Raw genomic sequence first — 23,433 nt, 5'->3', positions numbered from 1 at the left:
GACGCACCAGAGAGATAACTCTCTACTCTCTGAGGGCCAGATGTATCAAAGCTTTTTACATTCGCAAACGGTGCGAATGCCCGTTTGCGAATGCAAAAAGCCCTTTCAGAATGTATCAAAGGCATTCTGAATGCAATTTTAAGTAATCGCTAATATAGCGATTCCTTAATAGTGCGACCCTGTTTAGAGAGTCGCAAATTGCGACTCTCTAAATAAGAAATCGCAAATAAGGATTCCTTATTTGCGATTTCTTGGCACATGTATGAAGCCGTTCCTAAATGCGATTTGGGCATTTAGGAATCGCTATTTACCACCAGGTTGAACCTGGTGGTAACCATGTGCAAAATTAAAAAATGAATTTAAAATGCATTTTTAAAATGTACATGTAAAGCACACATGCCCTTTTGGCATGTGTGCACCTTACATGTTGTTAAAAAATGTTTTGGGGTGCAGCAGAGGGGGCCTTAGGCCCCCAGCACCCTGGACTTTCCATTTCCCAAAATTGCGAATTCCAGTTAGGAATTCGCAATTTGGGACATGCAAAATATTCGCAAATATGGGCCGACAGGCCCATATATGCAAATGGGGGCTGTATCGCAATTTGCGATTCGGTAATAGCATTTGCGATTTTTAAGAAATCGCTATTACCGATTCGTAAATATGACACATTGCATTTTGCGATTCAGAAATAGCGATTTCTTAAAAATCACTATTTCCGAATCGCAAAAGGCATTTTTCATACATTTGGCCCTGAATCATTTAAAAAGGGAGAAACGCATACATTACTTTCCTTGTTCATGACTGGAAAAAGGCATCCAAACGGCCGCTAGGGGGTCCTGTCTCCAACTGTAAAAGATCGGAAGATGAGTATTCAGGCATGATGCAAAAAGATCCACCCCGCAGGGTCCCCATAAACAATCCAGGGCATGGAAAATGCAAGGGTGAAGTCTCCTGTTTTTGGGGTCGCAAAGAAACTTGGAATTCCAGTCTGTCATGATAGTCGTTCCACCAAGAATGTATTCTGCCGTCACTGCTATTTGATTTTCTAGGCAGTAATGCCAAAAATCCTTGGCTATTTCTACGAGGAGACGTGAGCGCGTATCCTCCACATTGTTGAAATATTGTCTATCCGAAGGAGGATGCAGCATTTCACCCTGTGAGGAGTGAGAGTTCACGCTGAAAAACTCCAGCCAGAAGCTCGAGGAAGTTGATATGAAGGTGAAGCTCTGCCAGAGACCATTGGTCCCCTGTTTTAACTGATTCACATTGCGCTCCACAGCCCCACCTGCTGGCATCCAACTCTGTGATCACTTCTGGAACAGAGGCAAATGTGGCCTTGCTGTTCCAGGCATTCATATGATCTAGCCACCAGGAAAGTTCCGTCCTGGCATCATCTGACAAGATAATGTGTTACGAATAGGACAACCGTCTCTGGAGATGCAAGATTTTGAGTTGTTGTAGAGCCCAATAATGGAGGGGACCCGGAGAGATAGTCTGAATGGATGATGCTAGAAGGCCCACCAATCAGGCTAAAATCCTCAATGATATAGTATGAGGAACAAGGGCTTTCCTCAACTATATCTTGATGGAGTTCATCTTTGGAAGATGAAGTTTGAGTTGAGTCAAAATGGAATCCACCTGGAGCCCCAAGAACTCCGGATTCTGTGACGGAGGAAGGAGATACTTCTCGCTGTTGATGATGAAGCCCAAGTCCTGGAGGAGATGGATTGCCCAAGAGAGATGGAGAAGGACAGTCTTGCCTTGTTCAGCCATGATGAGAAGGTTGTCTAGATAGGTGATTAACCACGCTCCCCTCGCCCTGAGATATTGCACTACCGGCTAAAGGAGCTTGGTAAAACACCAAGGGACAGAGGAGAGACCAAATGGGAGGGTGGTAAATTCGTACCACTGTTGACACCAAGAAAAATGATGAAATCTCCATTGTGGAAAAAAAAATTGAACTGTGAGATAGGCATCCTTCAGATCAAGGACACCATCCAATCCCTTTCAAATCAAATAAAATCAGGGTTCATAAAGTGAAACTACTCACCCATAAGGGTCTCATGGCGTTAAGGGGGTTTGTCCTCTGAGCTTCAGTCGAAGAGCCAGGTTTTAAGGTCCTTCCTGAATTGAGGTAGCAATGGTGACTGCCTGAGGTGCAGGGTGTTCCAGCTCTTTGCCATGAGGTAGGTGAAGGATCTTCCACCCATCAAGATCTTCTGTATGTGGGGTACGGTGGCTAGTGCTTGTTGAGCAGAGCGGAGAGGTCTGGTGAGGCAGTAGAAGGTGATGCAATGGTTGAGGTAGGCATGTCCTAGGTCGTGGAGGGCCTTATCAGAGTGGACAAGGAGCCTGAAGTTAATTCTTTTCTCGATGGGAAGCCAGTGGAGGGCTCTTAGGTGATTGGAGATAGATGAGTCTGGAAGAGGCATTTTGGATGTGCTGTAGTTTCTTCAGGGTCTTCTGGGTGGTACCGGCATAGAGAGCATTGCCATAGTTGAGTCTGCTGGTAACCATGGCATTGGTTACGGTTTTGCACCAGTCCTTCGGGATCCATTTGTAGATCTTCCGGAGAAGTCGGAGTGTGTGAAAGCAGGAGGATGTGACTGAGTTGACTTGCCAGGTCATGGTGAGCGATGAGCCAAGGATGAAGCGTATGTGATTTGTTGAGGGGGGGTGGTGCCGAGGATTGATGGCCATCAGGAGTCGTCCCAGGCTGATCTGGATGTTCCCAGCAGTCCTTCATCCAGGCAGCGAGGCTTCTATCCCATTGTGGAAATTATTTCCGTCCGTAATGGGGTTTTCAATTAGTGAGATGCTGGGTGATGTTGGCATAGGCGATGATGTTCAGCCCATGGTCCCTGATGATGGATGCTAGCAGGGCCATGTAGATGTTGAAGAGTGTGGGGCTCAGGGAGGAGCCCTGTGGAACTCCGCAGCTGATCTCCGTAGGTTCTGACAGGTAAGGCGGGAGTCTGACTCTGAGTTTTGCCAGACAGGAAGGAGGGTATCCATTATAGGGCTTTTCCGTGGATGCGGCTGCGTGGAGCCTGGGGCAGAGGGTGAGGAGTGAGTCTGTGTTGAAGGCGGCCAATAGTCCAGTAGGATGAGGGCTGCTGATGTGATTGTGGCAGCGAGGAGGGTGGTCTCTGTGCTGTGATTGCTCCTGAAGCCTGATTGGGAGGTGTCCAGGATGTTGTTGTCCTCGATATGCTTACAGAGCTCAGCAATTGATGGCCATTTAGATGACTTTGGCTGGTAACAGCAGCAGAGAGTTGGGCAGCAACTCTTGAGGTCCTGGGGTGCGGCTGTGGGTTTCTTCAAGAGCGGGCAGATCTTGGCGTGCATCCAGTCCTCTGGGTAGGTGGCTGTGTCTATGGAGCAGTTGAGGGTGTGTTAGAGCTCGGTGCAATGGATGTGTTGGCCTTGTTGAAACTCTTTCCTGCAAGAGGTCTGCAGAAGATTGATGTCCTCCATCTTGAAATGGTGATTGACCACCAAAGAATTGAAGTGTCTGAAATTGAGAACTAGGCAGAAACCCCCACCTTTTTTTCTGTACCAGGAAAATAGTGCTGGCAAAGCTGTTGGGATGAGGTAAAGTGGGAATTATTGCCTCTTTCGGAAGCATTCCCTGGATCTCGATGTCTATAAAAAGACTCTCTGGCTGGGAAAAACGGAGAGGGGGCGGGAGAACCTCCTGAGAGGGGGTCGCATATAATTACAGCTTGAAGCCCTGCACTGTCTCCAGCACTCAAGAATACTCAGTAATCTTTCTCCAATTGTGCAGGAAAACTCTGAGTCTGCCCGCCAAAGTTATTTTGGAACATGGAATGATTCCTACCTGTATATGCGGAATACAATGGTGTGTTTTCTCTACACTAGCCACCTCTATTGGAGCGACCGCTGACTCCTCGAGAGCGAGAGGGGTAGACATTGTTGGAACTTGAGTAGACAGAAGTTCCTCTTCCTTTGTGAGAGGCCTGAGTGAAACCACGGCCCGGCGCCAGGCCCCTGAAGCACCCAGCCCGTGCATAAAGGCCACTATTTAAAGCCTTTGCTGATCAACAACTGGGCCTTATCTAATGCTGAGAATGTGGAAAATATTTGCATATTCAGAGAAATACTGCAGAACAGCAAACCATTTGCTATGGGAACGGCTTTGGCAGTTGCTAATTCGGCAAACTTATGATTGATGTGCATAAAAAATTATTTGCGTCTTTCATCAGAAATGGCGCAACTGGCATTGTCAAGGAGACACAATGCGTATTGGGACCATTCTAACAGGGCATCAGGATCAACTAGGGCGTTTGTGACCTTGGCCTGAACAGTTAACTCCAAGATCTTTGTGAGTGGACCTGAGAGCTCCAGAAGCTTATCCTGGCAACCGAACCAGGTGCGGTCAAACCCTTTCTTGGGATCTTTGGCAAATTCTTTCAAGAATTTTGCCTTGTTAGGATCTAGAGCACATGGTGTTACGATCCTCCCTTTCAAATCCCTTGCACAAGCGGGTCTGGACGTAATCAGCTACCTACGGACAGGGAACCCACTCTGTGGAGCAAGGGTGAATGATGTCATCCGGATTGAAGAGCAGATTTTTGGAGTGGAGACCAGCAGGGCTTTCACTGGAATGATGGGATTTACGTTTCCGCTTTGAAGAAGGTTGGGATTCACCTTGGGAGTGTTCCAAAGAGGATGATTAGGAGGAGGAGTCCTCTGTATCCTGCTCTGTCGCAAATGAGCCCTGAAGGGCCCAGCATCACCTTAGGCCCATAATTATGGTCTAGAAGAACCAAGCTGGTTATCTGCTTCAAAGCCTCAGCATGAGGCCAGCCAGTCGCCCCTTTTCAAGAAGGACCAGGGTCCGTAGACTAAACCTCTAGTTGGGGGCGTGCCTCGAAAGTCCAGCACCCAATTCTCTCCTACAATAGTGCATTAGAGGCTGAGTGAATGGGCGGAGCACCCTAATGAAGGCCCAGTTCATGGAGTCTTGCACATGGTTTTCTAGTGCCTCTACCAACTTTTCCTCCACTTGATGTTCATAATACATGTCAAAATACTCCCCAAAACAATCACTGTCATTGCCAAATTGGGCCATCATAGTGCAGAGCACTGCAGAGGAGGTAATATAAAAGGGGAGGTGGGTGAAACCCTAGGCTGGTGATGTATCAATTGTCAGAGACTCATGGGAAATGTAGTTATTATGTTTGCTAATTTTTGATTGGATGCTGTGTTTTCCAGTAGTAAAGAAAGAGAGGCATCATCCAAAGCCTTCGGTCCTGTCATAGGATTACTAGCTCGTGCTATGGCAAATGGGCAATCACTCTGAGGTATTCACAAAAAACTTCAAGGTGATTGGTCACATTGTCCTTACTCCCGCCTGACGCTACCTGGCCTGTTGAGTCCCATTCCAGCCATTCCCGATATTCGTCTCATACTCAGTATTGTAACACAGAGTATGAGCCTGGTATCCGGATTGGCTGGGCTAGGGAACTCAGCGCGCCATCGGAGACTGAGAGTTGTGTCTCTAGCTCCACCCCAGCTCTGACACACGTGTAGGTGGAGTTACCTCAATGTGCGCATGTCTTGCTTGCAGCCGCCAAGGGCGGGGCTAACTGGACATGCGCATTTGTAGGAGGCAGGTGAGGGCATGGACTGCTTTGGGAAGAGCCGAACCATGGTTGTGGTTTGGTTCTGATATGTCTTTAAACACTAAACTTCAATAATACACCCATTGCCCTGACAGGGTTGCCACTAGTTATTCAAGGCGTGTCAGTTTGTCATGGCCTCTGTTTACATATCTTATATGGTTAATAAATATGAAGCAAGATTATTTTATAATAATCATACTCATGTGAATTTTTTGTATCACATGGATCCTGAACTGAGTTATGTCTCTGCATACATGCCAAAAATCACAAATGGTGTGGTCCACCACACCCTTTGTGTTGGTTGATTTCTTTAGGGAGGACGTGGTGTTGAGAGTTTTCTCTCTGTCCCTCTTTCTCCCCCTTTGGGTTATGTGCATACATACCTACAGATCTGTTTCAGACGGGAGACTCTGAATTTTTAAGCCACAAATAGCTTTATTTTAGCTGTCTCCTGCCTAAAATTGCTTCTGCTTCAATACAAGTCAATGGGGAAAATACGTGTCCCTGATTTATTTTTTAAATATCCCACCTTCCTCTTCTAAAATGTTGGCACGTATGTCTGTTCTCCTAATTTGGTTAGGAGTACATAGTGAAGTAAAGCAATGTGCAATAGACCACACAATTTGGCCATCCCATGTGTCTCCTTGAAATGCTGTAGCCCAAGGAGAAAACTCCATCGGGCTCCAAGACCTGTTCATTTTGCCAATTAGTAAATTACAGTCCCTGAGCTGGTGATGCTCTCCAAAATGTTCTGTTTGTCAAGTCAGGTGAGCAGCACATGCAGTCATATAAAATACCATCGCCTGAATTAATTTACACTTAACTTTCTGTTTGAAAATAGTAAAATTATTTCAGATTCATTTTTTAATAGACAACATCAATGTGTATATGTAAAGTGTTGTCACTGCTGATCGCGTGACTTCTCCGAAGCTCAACATCTCAATGACTGGAAATAATTAATAAACAAAACAAAACAAAGAGGCCTTGGACCTCTCATGGAATTTGCTCATGCTACATGGTTTCAGATAGTCTTGTGCAGTGTGCAGCTTTGCATCAGTGAGGCAAGTTCTGCTACGGTGTAATCTTTAGTTCACACTCTAAAATCTTCAGGGGTGATACTGTCTGCGGAGTCTGATCCCGGTGGATTGGTGTTTGCAGGTGTAAATTTACTGCACCAGAGTTACCACACCACTCAGAATGGAGGGCTTTCTTTGCCGAAGCAGTAGGTTTAAGCCAGTAGGCTGCTACCATGATCGCCTTAGGCCTCTCTTAAATGTGCGAATGCCTAACTGGTTGCAAACTGCCCTTCTCTCTATGCTTCAAGTATCATTATTATTAATCCCTTTGGTATAACCAGTGCTTAATTTGAGCAGGTGGTGTCCTGGGCTTGGCACCGGCACTTAATTGTGAGCACCAGCTCTAGTGAGAATCCACCACATGGTGGCACTGTCTGCTTAATTTTGAGATGAGAACAATAATTGTGTTTAATAAGTCAATATACATTAAAAAGCAATAATTACTGCCGCTCGTGCCATCGCTATAGCTTTGGATGGCCTGGCATAGTCTAAATTGCCACAGATTTTGGTGTGCACTAGTTAGTAGTTGTGTTGGTGCTCTCACTGGCAGCTCTCGGCCAGGCAATGGGTGGTGCAGGCTACAGTGGCCTCCTGAGAAAGGACTTGGCACTTACTTTTTTTTTTTACAAAATAAGCACTGGGTGTCACCTTTCTGCAAGATCAGGAAGTTGCAGGCCACCCAAGAGTCATCCTACTGCTGATGTTTCCAGATGAAGACAGTCTGCGTATTTCCAATGCCCACATATACATGGCCCTGTTTGGGTTTGGCCGTAGGGCATGGCACTGATGGGAAGCACCTGTCCCACTTTTAAAGCAGCCGGCCTAGCTAAAATATTTCTGAAGAACTCCAGGTCCTGGTGCCTGGCCATCTTATCTTAGGAGTTTGCAAGGAAGCTTTCTGCCTTTTCCATTATGTGTGTTCCCATTTTTTTAGATCCTGGTAAGGTTGTCTTTCAGCCATCAAACCCCTTCCCCGTTCCTCGGCCGAGGAGCTGTTCCTCCTTGTAGGCCCCGGTGACTCATGCATGGACTCTTGTCCCCCAAGCCATAGGTAGCCTCAATTCAAGGACAAGGTTCTACTGGCCACCATCAGGAGGTCTGTGCTCTTGTGCTCCTGGAGACCTCCTCCTCGGGTCCTCTCCTTTGCGGGAGATATTCCCTCCCATCAAACTAACATTTATTTAGCAGTCTTTGTGACTGCCTTTGGCCTACTATTCTGTGAGGTGTTCTGTTCCATAGGACAGCAGCCCAGAGGCAGTCCCAGGGTCAGTGGCATAACAAAGGCCCCCGCAGCCCTCCGCGTCCTTAGCAGGGGGGGGGGGGGCTCCAGTTTTGTTACGCCACTGCCCAGGCTGAGGGAGCATGGGCAGCAGCAATGCTTCATCAGTCCATGGATTCTTTGCTTCAAGTGATTCCCTCTGTTACATCCACCACTTACTGATGGTGAGCACTTCTTTTAAATGCCTCCTCTAACAGCAAGTTCACGGCTGGAAAGTTACAAAATACTATTGTATCTTCTGCTACCATTTGCAACAACTCCCAACTATAGTGAAAGTATAGTATCTGGTCAAAATCAGTTAAACAGTGTGTCTTCATCCCTCGCACCCTTCCCTGCCTCACATCCTTCTCCTTGGGGCTTCTGTCAGCGCGCAGACCTGTATCAATGTTACCCTCCTAGACCCGCCAATGGCAGGACCAGGAGCGGCGTAGCCCCTATCCAGCGTTGGTGCTCCTTTAGTTAAATCTTGCAAGGGGTATATACTGGAAGCATTTCTGTTTAAAGGACCACAGGGCAAGGGCTCATTTTTAAAGGTTACTCAATTTGTCAACATACAGAAATGCACAGATTGAGCCATCAGAGTTAAATCAATGAGCATACAAATCTCAAATAATACACCAAGGACTCAGTAAAGTTCTACTGAAAACCCAGCAATGGTTAATCTTCTAAGAGCGGAGTAAGGGTCTCCTCCTAGCATAGAGAAATCACACCTCTTTTATAGGGCTTCAGACAAAGGCTTCGCACATCTACTACACTAGTACATGGCTCACATGCTCATGACCAATAGGAATCAAGCAAAGATCAACAGTTTGCACTAGAATACATTCAAGGGTTTTCTCACTGTTCTAATACATGGAGTTCTAGTGTTCACAACATCTGTTCTCAGCATATGAAATGTTACATAGGGCCACATGTAGGCATGTTCAGATTTGCAACCCGCAAATTGCGAGTCAGAGCAACTCGCAATTTGCGAGTCACAAATCCGAATGTAGGATGGTGTCCCTGACACCATCTGCGATTCGCAAGGGGGTCGCAAATGCCCACCTCATGAATAATCATGAGGTGGGTCGCAATTTGCGACCCCCTTGAGACTCGCGGCCCTCACAGGGATGGTGGCCTGCTGCGGACAGCAGACCACCATGTCTGTGACTGCTTTTCAGTAAAGCAGTTTTTTTTTTTTTTTTTTTTTTGGAATGCAACCTGTTTTCCTTAAAGGAAAACGAGATGCATTACAAAAACAAAAAATGAAACGTTTTCGTTTCATTTTTCCAGAGCAGGCAGTGGTCCGTAAGACCACTACCTGCTCTGAAAAAATGTTTTCAGTGACATTCACAACGGGGAAGGGGTCCCATGGGGACCCCTATACTTTTGCGAATGGGTTACCACCCATTTGAAATGGGTGCTAACTGCAATTGTTTTGCGACCGCGTTCGCGGTCACAAAACAATCCTACATTGCACTGCGAGTCGCAATTAGGAAGGGAACACCCCTTCCTAATTGCGAGTCGCACACCCGTTTTGCGATTCAGTAACCAGGAATTCGCTGTTTGGATGTGCAAAAAGCTACCTACATGTGGCCCATAGTGTGTTATCCATTCTGAGACAGTTGTATTGTCCTTGGAAAAGTAAATTTCATCCAGTGAAGCTGGGAAACTCTTAGGCCCTCATTACGACTGTAGCGGCCCGAAGACCGCCAGGGCCGCTGTGGCAGTGTCACCACCGACGGGCCGGCGGTGAGTACCACCAAGCTAGGAGATTGGCGGTTTGGCCAAAGCCATACCACCGAGCTTCCACCCACCCCGCCACATTACCACGTTCTGCCGGGCTGGAGGTTGTCGCGTAGGTTCTCATTAAGGTAATGATGCTACTGAGTTTGGGCGGTAGGATTGCCTGGGTAATGAGTACTGAGTATAATTCCACACCTGATGACACCTGTTGGCATAATCCGGGGTTTCCGGCTAACTAGCAGCACCCCATCTCTGACCGAGATGATTGTGGCTACCGAGCTCATGGTAAGATAGACTCCTCAGGGAATCGTGGTACATCAGATCGCATCCCGTTCTCTCAGTTACTAAGATCTCACTAAGGCAAAAACAACAGACGCATAATATATTTAAATAAATAAGCATTTATTAAAATATCTGCATCTTAGATAAAAGCAGGTACATAGCAATAATGAGGATAATGAAAGACAATAGGACTAGAAAGGTAAAACACAAGAACAGTCCTACCATGTTGTCTAAAACGGGAGTGGATCTATAGCCCCTCACCTACTCTAAGTATGAGCACAGCATACTAAGCCTAATCTGCCCTTGGGGTTTTCCCCTGGAAGAACATCACCCCTCATACCTGAAAAAGAGGCCTGAGGTCTAAAGAGACACCGTCCCCATCTGGATCAGGGCTCGCCATCTAAGCAGGTAGCTGTAGCGAAGCTTGCAGCAATCAGCATACAGTCGTGGTCATCTGGCTGGAATCTCCCTCTAACAAGTCTGGGACTAAGGGTTGTCTTATTAACCAGCTGACATTCTAAGAAATGGTCCCCACATATGAGTGTGGTGTTTACTATAAATGCAGGAGACACAGCATACCACGTTTGTCGGCAACCCTATATGACTGTAGTCTTGAGAAGCACAAAGTGAACTATATGTCCTACTAAGAACGCAATGCTTTCCTAGGCAAATGAACAACAAGATAGAGAGAAATAAAACAGCACCACCAATGAAGCTATTGCTAGAAAAATAAAGCAATGATGAATAAAATGTAGAGTGGTGAAAGTGCATAGCTGCAGGCCTAGTTAGCTAAAACAATGTGCTCAGAACATGGCTAAAATAGCTACACAACAAGGTGAGTACCTCCAGCATGGCAGAAGGCATGATACCGCTAGTGGTATCATGAGGCAGCAGCCCACCAGCATTTTTCTGCTGGTCGCAGCGCCAGAAAAAGCTGGCGGTCTTGCACCCTGACAACAGGAATAAGCATTTCTGTCACCAGGATACACTCATCCACATACCCACACACATGTACTCACATACTCCCCCACACAAAAACACGCCCACTCACCCAAGCACTTGCGTGATACACCCCTATTCACTCCCTCTTACCCAACACATACATACATTCACTCCCCCTGCACCACATACATACATTCACTCCCCCTGCACCGCATACATACATTCACTCCCTCCTGCACCGCATACATACATTCACACCCCCTTCCCCCTGCACAACATGCATACATGCACTCCTCCTCCTGCACTGCATACATACATTCACCCCCCTCCCCCTGCACCGCATTCACGCACTCACCGGCTCTCCCCGTTCACTCACATAAGCATGTACCCCCTCCCCGTTCACTCACACAAACACGCACCCCTTACCTGTCTGCTCACACAAACACTCGTCCCCCCTCCCTCTCCCCATCCACTTACACACTCACCCACTCCCCATCCACTTAAATATACATGCACACGCATGCATGCACTCACCCCTTCCATCCACTCAATCACTCACGCACTCAATCGCTCACACCCGCACACACGCACTCATGCCCTCATCCCATCCACAAACACTCACTCACCCCCCCACCCCATCCACATACAATCACTCACACACCCAGACACGTACTACAAACACCCCCTCACCTTCCTCATTCACGACATTGAGACACGCAGACACACACACACTGCAGCTTCAGCAGTCTTTGGAAATGACCGCCGAAATCGCGATTAGGGCTTTAGTCCTGTTACAGAAAGGCCTGAAATTCTTTATTACAAGAAAATAATAGTAGCAGCGATGGCAACGTGGCAGACTACGGTGTTGCATCAGGATGGACAACAGAACAAAGTTGTCCTATGTTAGTTAAAAGCTCAATTTCTCGTACATTATGCATCACAATTGGAAAACAGATGCCACACAACCTGCTCTCAAATTCTCCCCTCCTGGTCCACCCTCCCTCGTGTTGTTCCCTCCGAGTCTACCCACCATCGTGTTCTCCTTTCAAGGTCCACCCACCCTCATGTTCTTCTCTAAGGGTCTGTCCACCCTCGTGTCCTCCTCTCAAGGTCCATACACCCTCAAGTTCTCCCTTTCACATCCACCCTCTTTCACGGCCTCACCTCTATGTCACCAACGATCACGTCTTCCCCTCTGGGTCTGTATATCATCAAGTTTTCCTCTCCAGATCTTACTGCCCCTATGTTTTTTCCTCCTGTTCTGACTGTATTCAAGTTATCCCTCCAGAACTGCCTCTAATGCTGTGGTCTGTGCTCTTTTCATCCTCAGTTGCTGGCTGAAGACTGGCCCTTTGGAGTGCAGGTGTGCAAGCTGGTTCCATTCATACAGAAAGCATCAGTGGGCATCACGGTCCTCAGCCTGTGCGCTCTCAGCATAGACAGGTACGAACAAAGTCAGTGTGCCCTTCCCCAGCTTTAGCACCATCTCGTATACATCACCCTATGGTGCCAGGTACTGGCATGGCCAAATACTGCTCTATTGACCATCCCAACTATAGGGAGATAAATGCCAAACCTAACCTTGGGGGGTCACCACTTTGCATAGACCAGTAAGAACTAAAGGCCTGATTTAAATCTCAGCAGAGAGAATACTCTGTCACAAACATGATGGTTATAGTCAGCCCAGGTAACTCTAACTTGTAAATGTCAGTGTTTTTTTAAGTTCAAAACGTCAATGTTGTCACTCAAAAACTAATCTAACTACAATGTTAGTTTGACCTTTGTTTTTTCAGTGAATTAATATATATACAGTATATATATATACATATATATATACATACATACACACACTTAATTTAAAAATAATATGTTTTAATGCTAAAAATTAATTTTCAATACTTATGTTTAGTTTTGTAGTTACATTAATATAAATAAATTTTTTCTAGTAATTTTATTTACAATAATCTAATTTTATATCACCCATAGTGCGTCTTTCAAATCCCTTTCTACCCCTAAAGGATACCCATGCCTGAACCCTAAAACTCCTTACTACCACTAAACACTACCCATCCCAAAACCGTAAAAACTTCTCATCTCCCCTAAAACTATATATCGCAGAACCCCAAAAATTCCATACTACCACTACACACTATCCATCCCTGAACACTGAAAACTTCTAAAAACAACCCCGCCATGAACCCTAAAGGCGCCTTACGATGCTTAAAACCCAAAATGTAAAATATGAAATAGTAATTTTTAAAAACATATATATATATACAAAGTAAATTAAGTACATGATTTGAACTAGGAGGAAATAAATTAATGTAGTATAAACCTATAGAGTTTAAAATCAGTTTACAATCTGTCTTCCTTGTCGTGTATGTGTGCTTGATGCGTACTCAGTGACGCCACCTTGGGGATGCTCTGAGCTGGGCACCTGGCCCTGCCTCTCAGGTATCTGAGCTGGGCACCTGGCCCTGCCTCTCAGGTACACCCTCCTGTGTGCGCGCCTGCACTGCCCTCTCGTGGTCACTTTCCTTACTGCACGATGCTGAGTCGCCTTCTTGGATCAGGTGGGAGTCTCCTGCGCTGGAAACAAAGGTCTCTCGCCATCAGCCAGTGAATGTCTTGTGACCCCAGGTTGTGTTGTACCCCGATCCATTCCGCACTCCCACCGGCTCTGCCTGACTCTTGAGGTTTTCAGACACCCTGTTTTTATCTAGGGTAAACAGATGTCTGAAAAGGACTCAGCGTGTGCAGCGAGTGATTGAGAGGGGGTGTGTCCTTTGGCAAGGCCCGGTGTGTGACCCTTGACCCCTCGTACCTGTCCAGTGCCCCCAGGGAAGCAGCCACTCGCCTAGAGTAGGGAGGCGGTGCTCTCTCCTTGCAAGGACAGGGTGCCCTCCCACAGGGGGGTGGGAGGGGGACGACCCCTATGAAAGAGCTGCCTCTGTACCCCCTTCCTGTAGCGCTCACAGGTACCTGCCGTCTCGTTCTCTGTCCTCTACATTCTCTCGCACTTCCTCTCCCCCTTCTCCTCTGCCCTCTTCTCCCTCCCCATCTCTGCGTTGCCCTCTCTAGTCATCCTTTGCTGTGTTCCCAGCTGTGTCTGTCACCTGTCCCTTGTACCTAATGTATCTTTCCCTCTCTCTCTCGTCCATCCCTCCTCCCATACCTCACCCCTCCACTCCCCGTTCCCTGCTCTCCTCTCTTCCTTCTGGTTTTCATGCCTCTTCTGTACCTCTCCTTTCCCCAGCTATCCCTCGCCCCGTGCCTCTTCGGAGCCCCCTATCCCTGCCACCCCCACCTCCCATGCTCGCCTGCTCTCAGACTTGGATTCAGTGCTTTATCTCTTCCCCATCATCTCTCCCTCGTGCTCGCCTCTTCTCCTTCCCTTTCCTCCCATCTCAGGCTCTTGCCGGGTCTGGTTTGTATCTAGGACCCTTCCTGCCTCCCGCCCTTGCCCCACCTCTGCCTCCCACCCTTGACCCACTGCTGCCTCTTGCCCCACCTCTGCCTCCCTCTCTTGCCCCACCTCTGCCTCCCTCTCTTGCCTCACCTCTGCCCCAGCCCTGCCTCCCTCTCTTGCCTCACCTCTGCCTCCCGCCCTTGCCCCACCTCTGCCTTCCGCTCTTGCCCCACCTCTGCCTCTTGCCAACCTCTGCCTCTTGCCAACCTCTGCCCCCTCTCTTGCCCCACCTCTGCCTCTTGCCAATCTCTGCCCCCTCTCTTGCCCCACCTCTGCCTCTTGCCAACCTCTGCCTCCCTCTCTTGCCCCACCTCTGCCTCCCGCTCTTGCCCCACCTCTGCCTCTTGCCAACCTCTGCCTCTTGCCAACCTCTGCCCCCTCTCTTGCCCCACCTCTGCCTCTTGCCAATCTCTGCCCCCTCTCTTGCCCCACCTCTGCCTCTTGCCAACCTCTGCCTTCCTCTCTTGCTCCACCTCTGCTTCTTGCCAACCTCTGCCCCCTCTCTTGCCCCACCTCTGCCTCTTGCCAACCTCTGCCCCCTCTCTTGCCCCACCTCTGCCCCCTCTCTTGCCCCACCTCTGCCTCCCGCTCTTGCCCCACCTCTGCCTCCCTCTCTTGCCACACCTCTGCCCCCTCTCTCGCCCCACCGCTGCCTCCCCCTCGTTCCCCACCTCTGCCTCCAGCCCTTGCCCCACCTCTGCCTCCCACCCTTGACCCACTGCTGCCTCTTGCCCCACCTCTGCCTCCCTCTCTTGCCCCACCTCTGCCTCCCTCTCTTGCCTCACCTCTGCCTCCCCCTCTTGCCCCAGCTCTGCCTCCCTCTCTTGCCTCACCTCTGCCTCCCGCCCTTGCCACACCTCTGCCCCCTCTCTTGCCCCACCGCTGCCTCCCCCTCGTTCCCCACCTCTGCCTCCCGCCCTTGCCCCACCTCTGCCTCCCACCCTTGACCCACTGCTGCCTCTTGCCCCACCTCTGCCTCCCTCTCTTGCCCCACCTCTGCCTCCCTCTCTTGCCTCACCTCTGCCTCCCCCTCTTGCCCCAGCTCTGCCTCCCTCTCTTGCCTCACCTCTGCCTCCCGCCCTTGCCCCACCTCTGCCTCCCACTCTTGCCCCACCTCTGCCTCTTGCCAGCCTCTGCCTTCCTCTCTTGCCCCACCTCTGCCTCTTGCCAACCTCTGCCCCCTCTCTTGCCCCACCTCTGCCTCTTGCCAACCTCTGGCCCCTCTCTTGCCCTACCTCTGCCTCCCGCTCTTGCCCCACCTCTGCCTCCCACTCTTGCCCCACCTCTGCCTCCCTCTCTTGCCACACCTCTGCCTCCCGCTCTTGCCCCACCTCTGCCTCCCGCTCTTGCCCCACTTCTGCCTCTTGCCCCACTTCTGCCCCCTCTCTTGCCCCACCTCTGCCCCCTCTCTTGCCCCACCTCTGCCTCCCTCTCTTGCCCCAGCTCTGCCCCCTCTCTTGCCCCACCTCTGCCTCCCGCCCTTGCCCCACCTCTGCCTCCTGCCCTTGCCTCACCTCTGCCTCCCGCCCTTGCCCCACCTCTGCCTCCTACTCTTGCCCCACCTCTGCCTCCCGCTCTTGCCCCACTTCTGCCTCTTGCCCCACCTCTGCCTCCCTCTCTTGCCCCACCTCTTTCCCCTCTCTTGCCCCACCTCTGCCTCCCTCTCTTGCCACACCTCTGCCCCTCTCTTGCCCCACCTCTGCCTCCCTCTCTTGCCCCACCTCTGCCTCCCGCTATTGCCCCACCTCTGCCTCCCTCTCTTGCCCAACCTCTGCCTCCTTCTCTTGCTCCACTTCTGCGTCCCTCTCTTGCCCCACCTCTGCCTCCCGCTCTTGCCCCAGTTCTGCCTCCTGCTCTTGCCCCAGTTCTGCCTCTTGCCCCACCTTTGTCCCCCACCTCTGCCCCCCTCTCTTGCCCCACCTCTGCCTCCCTCTCTTGCCCCACCTCTGCCTCCCGCCCTTGCCCCACCTCTGCCTCCCACCCTTGCCCCGCCTCTGCCTCCCTCTCTTGTCCCACCTCTGCCCCCTCTCTTGCCCCACCTCTGCCTCCCTCTGTTGCCCCACCTCTGCCTCCTGCTCTTGCCCCACCTCTGCCTCCCTCTCTTGCCCCACCTCTGCCTCCCTCTCTTGCCCCACCTCTGCCTCCCTCTCTTGCCCACCTCTGCCTCCCTCTCTTGCCCCACCTCTACCTCCCTCTCTTGCCCCACTTCTGCCTCCCGCTCTTGCCCCACTTCTGCCTCCCGCTCTTGCCCCACTTCTGCCTCCCGCTCTTGCCCCACTTCTGCCTCCCTCTCTTGCCCCACCTCTGCCTCCCTCTCTTGCCCCACCTCGGCCTCCCGCTCTTGCCCCACTTCTGCCTCCCTCTCTTGCCCCACCTCTGCCTCCCTCTCTTGCGCCACTTCTGCCTCCCTCTCTTGCCCCACTTCTGCCTCCCTCTCTTGCCCCACCTCTGCCTCCCGCTCTTGTCCCACCTCTGACTCCCTCTCTTTGCACACCTCTGCCCCCTCTCTTGCCCCACCTGTGCCTCCCGCTCTTGCCCCACCTCTGCCTCCCACTCTTGCCCCACCTCTGCCTCCTGCTTTTGCCCCACTTCTGCCTCCCGCTCTTGCCCCACTTCTGCCTCCCTCTCTTGCCCCCCCTCGGTGTCCCGCCCTTGCCCCGGCTCTGCCTCCCGCTCTTGCCCCACTTCTGCCTCCCGCTCTTGCCCCACCTCTGCCTCCTTCTCTTGCCCCACCTCTGTCTCCCTCTCTTACCCCACTTCTGCCTCTTGCCCCACCTCTGCCTCCTGCCCTTGCCCCAGCTCTGCCTCCCGCTCTTGCCCCACCTCTGCTTCCCGCTCTTGCCCCACTTCTGCCTCTTGCCCCACCTCTGCCTCCCGCCCTTTCCCCAGCTCTGCCTCCCTCTCTTGCCCCACTTCTGCCTCCCTCTCTTGCCCCACCTCTGCCTCCCTCTCTTGCCCCACCTCTGCCCCCTCTCTTGCCCCACCTCTGCCTCCCTCTCTTGCCCCACCTCTGCCCCCTCTCTTGCCCCACCACTGCCTCCCTCTGTTGCCCCACCTGTGCCTCCCTCTCTTGCCCCACCTCTGCCCCCTCTCTTGCCCCACCTCTGCCCCCCTCTCTTGCCCCACCTCTGCCTCCCTCTCTTGCCCCACCTCTGCTCCCCTCTCTTGCCCCACCTCTGCCTCCCTCTCTTGCCCCACCTCTGCCTCCCTCTCTTGCCCCACCTCTGCCTCCCCCCTTGCCCCACCTCTGCCTCCCTCTCTTGCCCAGCCTCTGCCTCCCTCTCTTGCCCCACTTCTGCCCCCTCTCTTGCCCCACCTCTGACCACCTCTCTTGCCCCACCTCTGCCTCCCCCCTTACCCCACCTCTGCCTCCCGCTCTTGCCCCAGTTCTACCTCTTGCCCCACCTCTGCCCCCATCTCTTGCCCCACCTCTGCCTCCCTCTCTTGCCCCACCTCTGCCTCCCTCTCTTGCCCCACCTCTGCCTCCCCCCTTACCCCACCTCAGCCTCCCGCTCTTGCCCCAGTTCTACCTCTTGCCCCACCTCTGCCCCCCTCTCTTGCCCCACCTCTGCCTCCCTCTCTTGCCCCACCTCTGCCTCCCTCTCTTGCCCCACCTCTGCCTCCCCCTTGCCCCACCTCTGCCTCCTTCTCTTGCCCCGCCTCTGCCTCCCTCTCTTGCCCCACTTCTGCCCCCCTCTCTTGCCCCACATCTGACCCCCTCTCTTGCCCCACCTCTGCCTTCCCCCTTGCCCCACCTCTGTCTCCCTCTCTTGCCCCACCTCTGCCACCCTCTCTTGCCCCACCTCTGCCCCCCTCTCTTGCCCCACCTCTGCCCCCCTCTCTTGCCCCACCTCTGCCTCCCTCTCTTGCCCCACCTCTGCCTCCCCCCTTGCCCCGCCTCTTCCTCCCTCTCTTGCCCCGCCTCTGCCTCCCTCTCTTGCCCCACCTCTGCCCCCCTCTCTTGCCCCACCTCTGCCCCCTCTCTTGCCCCACCTCTGCCCCCCTCTCTTGCCCCACCTCTGCCTCTCTCTCTTGCCCCACCCCAGTCCTTCTCCCCCTCAGTCTCTGCTTCCAGTTGGTTGAGGTGTCAGACTCTTCTCTCTCCCCATCTCCCCTCTCCAGCTGAAACTGGTCTCCCGCTCATCTCGTGTCCAAACCTCCCCAGGGCTCTCTCCTCAGCACCCCCAGGCCGCCCCCTCCCCCCCATTAATCCTGTGTCCCACCCTCTGTCTCCCCAGGTACCGGGCGGTGGCCTCCTGGAACCGGATCCAGGGCATCGGGATCCCCCTCTGGAAGGCGGTGGAGGTCACCCTCATCTGGGCAGTGGCCATCGTGCTGGCCGCCCCGGAGGCCATCGGCTTCGAGATGGTGGAGCTCAATTACCGCGAGCGGAGGCTGTGGGTCTGCATGCTGGCCGCAGAGCAGAAGTCCGACTTCATGATGGTATGTAAGGGGGCCTGCGGGGGCTGGGCTGTGCGTGTTAACAAACCTTCAGCTCGTAGACTGACCGGTGCATGTCCACCAGCCGGCACCCCAGGGCCTGCCAGTGCTTGTTAACTGACCTCCACTCCATGGGCCGACCGGTGCGTGTCCACCAGTCGGCACCCCAGAACTCACCAGTGCTTGATAACAGACCTTCACCTCTGTGGACTGACCAGTGCATGTCCACCAGCCGGCACCCCAGAGCCTGCCAGTGCCTGATAACTGACCACTCCATGGGCTGACCGGTGCACGTCCACCAGCCGGCACCCCAGAGCCTGCCTGTGCTTGATAACAGACCTCCATCCATGGACGGACCGGTGCATGTCCACCAGCCGGCACCCCAGAGCTGGCCAGTGCTTGATAACAGACCTTCAGCACTGTGGACTGACCGGTCCATGTCCACCAGCCGGCACCCCAGAGCTGGCCAGTGCTTGATAACAGACCACTCCATGGGCTGACCGGTGCATGTCCACCAGCCGGCACCCCAGGGCCTGCCAGTGCTTGATAACAGACCACTCCATGGGCCGACCGGTGCATGTCCACCAGCCGGCACCCCCAGAGCCTGCCAGTGCTTGATAACAGACCTCCATCCATGGACTGACCGGTGCATGTGCACCAGCCGGCACCCCAGGGCCTGCCAGTGCTTGATAACAGACCACTCCATGGGACGACCAGTGCATGTCCACCAGCCTGCACCCCCAGAGCCTGCCAGTGCTTGATAACAGACCTCCATCCATGGACTGACCGGTGCATGTCCACCAGCCGGCACCCCAGGGCCTGCCAGTGCTTGTTAACTGACCTCCACTCCATGGGCCGACCGGTGCATGTCCACCAGTCGGCACCCCAGAACTCACCAGTGCTTGATAAAAGACCTCCATCCATGGACAGACTGGTGCATGTCCACAAGCCTGCACCCAGGGCCTGCCAGTGCTTGATAACAGACCTCCATCCATGGACGGACCGGTGCATGTCCACCAGCCGGCACCCCAGAGCTGGCCAGTGCTTGATAACAGACCACTCCATGGACGGACCGGTGCATGTCCACCAGCCGACACCCCAGGGCCTGACAGTGCTTGATAACAGACCACGCCATGGGCTGACCGGTGTATGTCCACCAGCCGGCACCCCAGGGCCTGCCAGTGCTTGATAACAGACCTCCATCCATGGACAGACCGGTGCATGTCCACCAACCTGCACCCCCAGAGCTTGCCAATGCTTGATAACAGACCTCCATCCATGGACTGACCGGTGCATGTCCACCAGCCTCCACCCCAGAGCTGGCCAGAGCTTGATAACAGACCACTCCATGGGTCGACCGGGGCATGTCCACCAGCCTGCACCCCCAGAGCCTGCCAGTCCTTGATAACAGACCTTCACCGCTGTGGACTGACCAGTGCATGTCCACCAGCCGGCACCCCAGAGCTGGCCAGTGCTTGATAACTGACCTCCATCCATGGACGGACCGGTGCATGTCCACCAGCCGCTACCCCAGGGCCTGCCAGTGCTTGATAACAGACCACTCCATGGACTGACCGGTGCATGTCCACCAGCCGCCACCCCAGGGCCTGCCAGTGCTTGATAACAGACCACTCCATGGGCCGACCGGTGCATGTCCACCAACCTGCACCCCCAGAGCCTGCCAGTGCTTGATAACAGACCTCCATCCATGGACGGACCGGTGAATGTCCACCAGCCGCCACCCCAGGGCCTGCCAGTGCTTGATAACAGACCTCCATCCATGGTCCGACCAGTGCATGTCCACCAGCCGGCACCCCAGGGCCTGCCAGTGCTTGATAACTGACCTCCACTCCATGGGCCGACCGGTGCATGTGCACCAGCCGGCACCCCAGAGCTGGCCAGTGCTTGATAACAGACCACTCCATGGGCCGACCGGTGCATGTCCACCAGCCTTCACCCCCAAGGCCTGCCAGTGCTTGATAACAGACCACTCCATGGGCTGACCGGTGCATGTCCACCGGCCTGCACCCCAGAGCTGGCCAGTACTTGATAACAGACCTCCATCCATGGACTGACCGGTGCATGTCCACCAGCCAGCACCCCAGGGCCTGCCAGTGCTTGATAACAGACCTCCACTCCATGGGCTGACCGGTGCATGTCCACCAGCCGGCACCCCAGGGCCTGCCAGTGCTTGATAACTGACCTCCACTCCATGGGCCGACTGGTGCATGTCCACCAGCCGGCACCCCAGGGCCTGCCAGTGCTTGATAACAGACCTCCACTCCATAGGCCGACCGGTGCATGTCCACCAGCCTGCACCCCAGAGTTTGCCAGTGCTTGATAACAGAGCAGTCCATGAGCCGACCAGTGCATGTCCACCAGCCGGCACCCCAGAGCTGGCCAGTGCTTGATAACAGAGTAGTCCATGGGCCGTCCGGTGCATGTCCACCAGCCAGCACCCCAGAGCTGGCTAGTGCTTGATAACAGACCACTCCATGGGCCAACCGGTGCATGTCCACCAACCTGCACCCCAAGGGCCTGCCAGTGCTTGATAACAGACCACTCCAAGAGCTGACCGGTGCATGTCCACCAGCCGGCACCCCAGAGCCTGCCAGTGCTTGATAACAGACCTCCATCCATGGGCTGACCGGTGCATGTCCACCAGCCGGCACCCCAGAGCCTGCCAGTGCTTGATAACAGACCTCCATCCATGGACGGACTGGTGCATGTCCACCAGCCGGCACCCCAGAGCTGGCCAGTGCTTGATAACAGACCACTCCATGGGCCGACCGGTGCATGTCCACCAGCCTTCACCCCCAAGGCCTGCCAGTGCTTGATAACAGACCACTCCATGGGCTGACCGGTGCATGTCCACCGGCCTGCACCCCAGAGCTGGCCAGTACTTGATAACAGACCTCCATCCATGGACTGACGGGTGCATGTCCACCAGCCAGCACCCCAGGGCCTGCCAGTGCTTGATAACAGACCTCCACTCCATGGGCTGACCGGTGCATGTCCACCAGCCGGCACCCCAGGGCCTGCCAGTGCTTGATAACTGACCTCCACTCCATGGGCCGACTGGTGCATGTCCACCAGCCGGCACCCCAGGGCCTGCCAGTGCTTGATAACAGACCTCCACTCCATAGGCCGACCGGTGCATGTCCACCAGCCTGCACCCCAGAGTTTGCCAGTGCTTGATAACAGAGCAGTCCATGAGCCGACCAGTGCATGTCCACCAGCCGGCACCCCAGAGCTGGCCAGTGCTTGATAACAGAGTAGTCCATGGGCCGTCCGGTGCATGTCCACCAGCCAGCACCCCAGAGCTGGCTAGTGCTTGATAACAGACCACTCCATGGGCCAACCGGTGCATGTCCACCAACCTGCACCCCAAGGGCCTGCCAGTGCTTGATAACAGACCACTCCAAGAGCTGACCGGTGCATGTCCACCAGCCGGCACCCCAGAGCCTGCCAGTGCTTGATAACAGACCTCCATCCATGGGCTGACCGGTGCATGTCCACCAGCCGGCACCCCAGAGCCTGCCAGTGCTTGATAACAGACCTCCATCCATGGACGGACTGGTGCATGTCCACCAGCCTGCACCCCAGAGCTGGCCAGTGCTTGATAACAGACCACTCCAGGGACTGACCGGTGCATGTCCACCAGCCGGCACCCCAGAGCCTGCCAGTGTTTGATAACAGACCACTCCATGGGCCGATCAGTGCATGTCCACCAGCCTGCACCCCCAGAGCCTGCCAGTGCTTGATAACAGACCTCCATCCATGGACTGACCGGTGCATGTCCACCAGCCGGCACCCCAGAGCCTGCCAGTGCTTGATAACAGACCACTCCATGGGCTGACCGGTGCATGTCCACCAGCCGGCACCCCAGGGCCTGCCAGTGCTTGATAACAGACCACTCCATGGGCCGACCAGTGCATGTCCACCAGCCTGCATCCCCAGAGCCTGCCAGTGCTTGATAACAGACCTCCATCCATGGACTGACCGGTGCATGTCCACCAGCTGGCACCCCAGGGCCTGCCAGTGCTTGCTAACTGACCTCCACTCCATGGGCCGACCGGTGCATGTCCACCAGTCGGCACCCCAGAACTCACCAGTGCTTGATAACAGACCTCCATCCATGGACAGACTGGTGCATGTCCACAAGCCTGCACCCAGGGCCTGCCAGTGCTTGATAACAGACCTCCATCCATGGACGGACCGGTGCATGTCCACCAGCCGGCACCCCAGAGCTGGCCAGTGCTTGATAACAGACCACTCCATGGACGGACCGGTGCATGTCCACCAGCCGGCACCCCAGGGCCTGCCAGTGCTTGATAACAGACCACTCCATGGGCTGACCGGTGTATGTCCACCAGCCGGCACCCCAGGGCCTGCCAGTGCTTGATAACAGACCACTCCAGGGACTGACCGGTGCATGTCCACCAGCCGGCACACCAGAGCCTGCCAGTGTTTGATAACAGACCACTCCATGGGCCGATCAGTGCATGTCCACCAGCCTGCACACCCAGAGCCTGCCAGTGCTTGATAACAGACCTCCATCCATGGACTGAC

At 53.6% G+C, this 23,433-nt stretch overlaps 1 protein-coding gene across 1 annotated transcript in view; it reads left to right on the top strand.

Moving 5' to 3' along the window:
• LOC138262258 (endothelin receptor type B-like) overlaps window positions 1-23,433 on the top strand; it is a 76,256-nt gene that overhangs the window by 41,782 nt on the left and 11,041 nt on the right. Inside the window, exons 3-4 of the mRNA XM_069212130.1 lie at window positions 12,283-12,395; window positions 18,660-18,864. Coding sequence (XP_069068231.1) covers window positions 12,283-12,395; window positions 18,660-18,864 — 318 coding nt within the window. The remainder of the gene's footprint in view (window positions 1-12,282; window positions 12,396-18,659; window positions 18,865-23,433) is intronic.

This window comes from Pleurodeles waltl, chromosome 10 (genome assembly GCF_031143425.1).
Source record: "Pleurodeles waltl isolate 20211129_DDA chromosome 10, aPleWal1.hap1.20221129, whole genome shotgun sequence".
NCBI lineage: Eukaryota > Metazoa > Chordata > Amphibia > Caudata > Salamandridae > Pleurodeles > Pleurodeles waltl.
Note: the sequence above shows the minus strand (reverse complement) of the source record. Positions and strands in the feature narration are given on the sequence as shown.